At 43.1% G+C, this 6,074-nt stretch overlaps 1 protein-coding gene across 2 annotated transcripts in view; it reads right to left on the bottom strand.

Moving 5' to 3' along the window:
• Positions 1–288: 288 nt before the first annotated feature.
• LOC311109858 (serine/threonine-protein kinase 11-interacting protein-like) overlaps positions 289–6,074 on the bottom strand; it is a 30,603-nt gene continuing 24,817 nt past the window's right edge. Inside the window, exons 24-26 of one of the 2 annotated variants that reach the window (XM_084152871.1) lie at positions 5,740–5,822; positions 3,191–3,417; positions 289–1,637 (exon numbers count right to left, since the gene is read on the bottom strand). In XM_084152871.1, coding sequence (XP_084008997.1) covers positions 1,497–1,637; positions 3,191–3,417; positions 5,740–5,822 — 451 coding nt within the window. In that variant the 3' untranslated portion in view covers positions 289–1,496. The remainder of the gene's footprint in view (positions 1,638–3,190; positions 3,418–5,739; positions 5,823–6,074) is intronic. The other variant, XM_084152872.1, reaches the window with a different exon arrangement.

The following is a 6,074-nucleotide window of genomic DNA, read 5'->3' as shown; positions in this document are numbered from 1 at the left end:
TTAGGAATTGTCAAATGTTTCATTGAAGAACCGCAGGGGGGTCTGATGGGGCAGAAAGTGATGATTATTGGTAGTTGTGTGGAGACTGTCAACTGGGGAGGATTAGCGTGACGGGGAGGGGGGTTCATTGCTGCGGTTGTGGTCTAGTGATTGACGTTGGGCTGACTGTGAGAACAATGAAAAATCCTTCTGGAACTGCATGATTACAGAGGCAAAAGTAACTTTCTCACTGTGAAAGTGAAAGAGTTGGACATAAACATGTGGAAATACAAATGACATAGGAGGATGTATTGTACCACAGACATGCATTTTTATTTAACAAAGTATAAAAAGCTAGCCTTTTTTATCATTGATTTGTAACAAACACATTGCTGACAGTCAATAAATTAAGTTATACACGTCTGTTTGTCGTCCACTTTTACATCTCTTTTCATCTGTCTACATCAAAAATAGTACTCACTTATGACATCCGCAATATAGTTAAACTGCACTAGAGATATATTAGCATAAGACTATACATTTTAACAGACAGCCACAAACCAACTAACATCTCCAGCTTTAAAACAGGTAAGTCAGAACCCTTTCATATCACAGTCCCTATCATGAGTATATCTGCACTTTTCCCAAAAATACAGAACACCGATACTGTCCCACTTCATTGCCTTAGCTGCAACTCTTCACTTGGGTTGCCCTTACTCCGGGCTTCGGTTGGCCTTTTCCTTTACATAATCACACAGTGAATAGAGACATCAAAAGTCCCTGATTAGAGAGAAAGGAACTAAGAGGTGTCACGTCAGAGGTGTCTGGAGCGGAGCCTCACGGGACGGCTAGAGAGCCTTGTGCCGAGCGCGTGATGTCACAACTCACTGCTCCAGTCCCGGGACTCCTGATGAAGTCACAGTCCACTGAGGTTGCCTGCAGAGTAATGGACTGACTTCCATGATAAAACACACACATGCACGCACACGCACAATTACCCCCAACTCACATCTTTGCTTAAAACCCTTTCTCCCTCCTTATCCTGTCCTCAACCCCTCTGAAAGAAACACATGATTCCCCCTCTCTCCTTTCACAAATTCAGGGTGCATATGAGCATTAGAACATAGCAGGACTGGCAAAAACACAAGGCACTCTCCCTGGCTGGCTGTACTGGCTGGCTATACAGGCTGGTTATACAGGCTGGCTATACAGGCTGGCTGTACTGGCTATACAGGCTGGCTATACAGGCTGGCTGTACTGGCTGGCTATACAGGCTGGCTATACAGGCTGGCTATACAGGCTGGCTATACAGGCTGGCAGGGTTATAAAATGGACGGGATTCAGATGAGGACATTAACAGATCAGTGCTTTTGTAAAATTGACCAATCATAGTTGGCTTCAAAACAGGTAAACATATTGTCATATTGAGGGACAGGTCTGACAGTGAAGACAGAGAGACAGACCCTCACACTCATGCATGTGCACACAAACACGGTTGGACGGGTGGGTGTTTTCCCTCAGGCTGGTGGGGTGAGGGTGGTGATGGTGAGTTTGACTCCGAACATGTTCTCCCATTGTGTTCTGACCCACACCAGTAGGCCCTGCACCAGCTCTGTACTGTCAGAGCGTAACGACCACGTCTTTTCCTCCTTCACTATCTGCACAGGAAACACACACAGACACTCTTATGTACTGTATCCGCAAACACACACACAAAGTCACACAAAGTCACACAAAGTCCTATATCATGCTGTTTGGCACACGGCAAAGAATAAACTCCACAGCTGGCAATTTCAAAATTATTTTAAGTGATGGAACAACGCTTCAAAGTGTTATTTGTTTGAAATATCTGGGTTTGAGGATAGATTCTGAAATATCTTTTGGACAGCATTTAGATTATATTAGAAACTATAAACTTGGGTTACTATACAGATCTAAGAATTGTTTTACTGTATCCATTAGAAAGACCTTAGTAACCAAACTGCTGCTTCCTGTCCTAGACTATTGTGACATCATCTATCAAAACACAACCAAGACCTTACTTTGCGAATGAGATGTCTTTTATAACAATCTTTGCAGATTGAATGCCATTATAAGAAATCATTGCACAATGTCTGAATCACTAAATGAACTGTTATCACTAAATTGACTTTTATTAGTTGTATTAGTAGTAGTTTTTATTAGTTGTAGCAGTAGTTTTATTAGTTGTATTAGTAGTAGTAGCAGTAGTTTTTATTGAAAAGATTTGGCATGGGTCCTCAGATCCTCAAAAGGTACTACAGCTGTACCATCGAGAGCATCCTGACTGGTTGCATCACTGCCTGGTATGGCAACTGCTCGGCATCCGACCGCAAGGCACTAGAGGGTAGTGCGTACGGCCCAGTACATTACTGGGGCCAAGCTTCCTGCCATCCAGGACCTCTATACCAGGCGGTGTCAGAGGAAGGCCCTAAAAATTGTCAAAGACTCCAGACACCCTAGTCATAGACTGTTCTCTCTGCTACCGCACGGCAAGCGGTACCGGAGCGCCATGTCTTGGTCCAAAAGGCTCCTTAACAGCTTCTACCCCCAAGCCATAAGACTGCTGAACAGTTAACCAAATGGCTACCCGGACTATTGTATTTAACCCCCCCCCCCCCTGATTTGTTTAACACTTTTTTGGTTACTACATGATTCCATATGTGTTATTTAATAGTGTTGATGTCTTCACTATTATTCTACAATGTAAAAAATAGTAAAAATAAAGAAAACACTTGAATGAGTAGGTGTGTCCAAGCCTTTGACTGGTACTGTATATATATTTTCTTAACTCTTATTTTTCTTATATCTGCATTGTTGGTTAAGGGCTTGTAAGTAAGCATTTCACTGTAAGGTCTACTACACCTGTTGTATTCGGCGCATGTGCCAAATAAAATTTCATTTAATTTCATTGTTTTTATTATTATTATTATTATTATTAGACAGTAGTAGCCATATTCCTCTTCTTACTAAGTATTGTTCGCTTGTTAGTTGTTTTCATCTGGACACTCTTGAAAACGAGATGGTGCATCTCAAAGAGATTTCATCCTGAAAAATGTCTAATAAATATACAAACGTGTGCCCAACTTTGCTCATGATAGCATTTAGCTTATCCAGCTTACCCTTGAGAACTTGGAAGAAGCCCTTCCTAATCTAAGACCAATCACAAGCCTCTTTCCTCCCTCAGTCTCACCTCATCGTAAAGCTTGATGTCCATTCTGCATGGGTCAGACGACCATAGATGGACAGAGCTGACACAGCTGATTGGCTGGGTCTCCTGAACAGTGACCCGCCCACTGCAGGGTTCCCCGTTCTCATTGGCTGACGGGTGGGGCAAGCTCTTGCTCCATTGGTGGTCTTCGTTGAGCAGGTACAGGGTTTCCCGGGTGGCCAGAACTGTCAGAGGGGTCACGCTGTCTTCTGGCAGAGAGAACAAATATAAGACACAGAAAATATGCATTTGGTCTAAATGTTTAAAACACCCCCCCCCCCCTCTCTGTACTGATTATCATCATATACTTGCATCTAAATAGTTTGGCTTGTACTGTATTTATCTAACCGGGGGCTTTATGGCACGTCTCAAAGTGTTTTACCATCTGGTAAACAGACGCAGGGAGAGCCATATCAGTGGGACGTCGGTACCGTGGTGAGATAAGACAAAGTGCTCTCATCTCCCTAGCACCCCCATGGAGAAACAGCCACCTCTCTCTCGCTCCCTACTCTTCTTCCCCTGTGTTGATATACTCCATTAAACCAGGAATGAACAGTCCAGCTTTGATCAGTGGACAATCAGTCACCAGGGGTATAGGGTGAAAAATAAGAGTCATGCAACACTGGATCTGACTAGACTACAGCGATCTCCTACAGGGAGAGAGAGTGGGAGGACTGGGAAGGGAGCGATATACAGTAGTGTGCTTTAAACTTTGATCCTCCACAGATGACTGCAGTTACCTGGCACCATACAGTATCATGACTTTCTGAATTGACACTCTTCAGTGTACTGGATGGGCTGAGTTAGCCCAATTCATTTTATTTTGATATAGTGAAATACGTTATTGTCCTCCCTCATTCTCCCCACACTGGTCCACTGAAGTCCAGGGATATAAAGTGGGTGGACACTTTCCTGTGTCAATGGATATATTTCCTATTCTATTCCTCTATACTCCTGATGTTTAAATCCCGAGTGGCGCATCTGTCTAAGGTACTGCATCTCAGTGCTAGAGGCGTCACTACAGACCCTGGTTAGATCCCGGGCTGTATCACATCCGGCCGTGATCAGGAATCCTATAGGCCGGTGCACAATTGGCCCAGCGTCGTCTGGGATAGGGGAGGGTTTGTCCAGGGTATGCCGTCATTGTAAATAAGATTTTTTTCTTAACTGACTTGCCTAGTTAAATAAAGGTTAAATAAAAAAACCATTCTATTCCTCCATTCTCCTGATGTTTAAACCCAGTTTAAAACCCTTCAATTTCTCTATCCTCCTGATGTTTAAACCCAGTTTAAAACCATTCCATTTCTCTATCCTCCTGATGTTTAAACCCAGTTTAAAACCATTCCATTTCTCTATCCTCCTGATGTTTAAACCCAGTTTAAAACCATTCCATTTCTCTATCCTCCTGATGTCTAAACCCAGTTTAAAACTATTCAGCAGAGACAGAAGGAGCAGGTGAGTGCATGTTACAATTACAGTACTTTACATTCTTTTCACCTGCACAGACCATAGCCTGCAGCCATGCTTGGCTACAGATGCAATGTCTGCAGTCACAGACAGAGAGATACACTCAATCACACAAACATTAACATTTATGCACGCACATACATACATACATACATACATACATACATACATACATACATTACATACATACATACATACATACATACATACATACATACATACAGAACAAAAATATAAACGCAACATGCAACAATTTCAACGATTTTACTGAGTTACAGTTCATATAAGGAAATCAGTCAATTGAAATAAATTCATTAGGCCCTAATCTATGGATTTCTCATGACTGGGCAGGGGCGCAGCCATGGGTGGGGCTGGGCGGGCATAGGCCCACCCACTTGGGAGCCAGGCCCACCCACTGGGAAGCCAGGCCCAGCCAATCAAAATGAGTTTTTCCCCACAAAAAGGCTTTATTACAGACAGAAATACTCCTCAGTTTCATCAGCTGTCCGGGTGCCTGATCTCAGACGATCCCCAGGTGAAGAAGTCGGATGTGGAGGTCCTGGGCTGGTGTGGTTACACGTGGTGTGCGGTTGTGAGGCCGGTTGGACGTACTGCCAAATTCTCTAAAACGACGTTGGAGGCGGTTTATAGTACAGAAATGAACATTCAATTCTCTGGCAACAGCTCTGGTGGACATTCCTCCAGTCAGCATGCCAATTGCACGCTCCCTCAAAACTTGAGACATCTATGGCATTGTGTTGTGTGACAAAACTGTACATTTTAGAGTAGCCTTTTATTGTCCCCAGCACAAGGTGCACCTGTGTAATGATCATGCTGTTTAATCAGCTTCTTGATATGCCATACCTGTCAGGTGGATGGATTATCTTGGCAGAGGAGAAATGCTTACTAACATTGATGTAAACAAATTTGTGCACAACATTTGAGAGAAATAAGCTTTTTATGCGTATGGAAAATTTCTGGGATCTTTTATTTCATCTCATTAAATATGGGACCGACACGTTGCGTTTATATTTTTGTTCAGTATACATACACTTCTAATGTACCTTGATGTAGAAAGGCCAGGAGGTAGAAGAACTGTAGCTGGCCATCCTCCACATCAGTCTGCATGTCTTCACACACTAGAGGCCTGGGGAGACACAGAGGAAAGACTTACATAAGAGACAACCAGGTTAATATTCACCACGTTACATTGAACATCAGGCCCATACACCACACCAGACACTGAATCAAAATGCTTTTGAGAAGGGGCAGATCTCAAAAGTGTGGAGATATGTCTATTGTTCCTGATTCATACCTGTATCACCGAGACACATAATGAAGACTTTGGCCTATGGTTTCAAAATGGCAACCTGGGTGAGTTTGTTTTTTCGAAAGCGAG

The sequence above is a fragment of the Coregonus lavaretus genome, assembly GCF_964263955.1.
Source record: "Coregonus lavaretus genome assembly, chromosome: 35".
Lineage (NCBI taxonomy): Eukaryota > Metazoa > Chordata > Actinopteri > Salmoniformes > Salmonidae > Coregonus > Coregonus lavaretus.
Note: the sequence above shows the minus strand (reverse complement) of the source record. Positions and strands in the feature narration are given on the sequence as shown.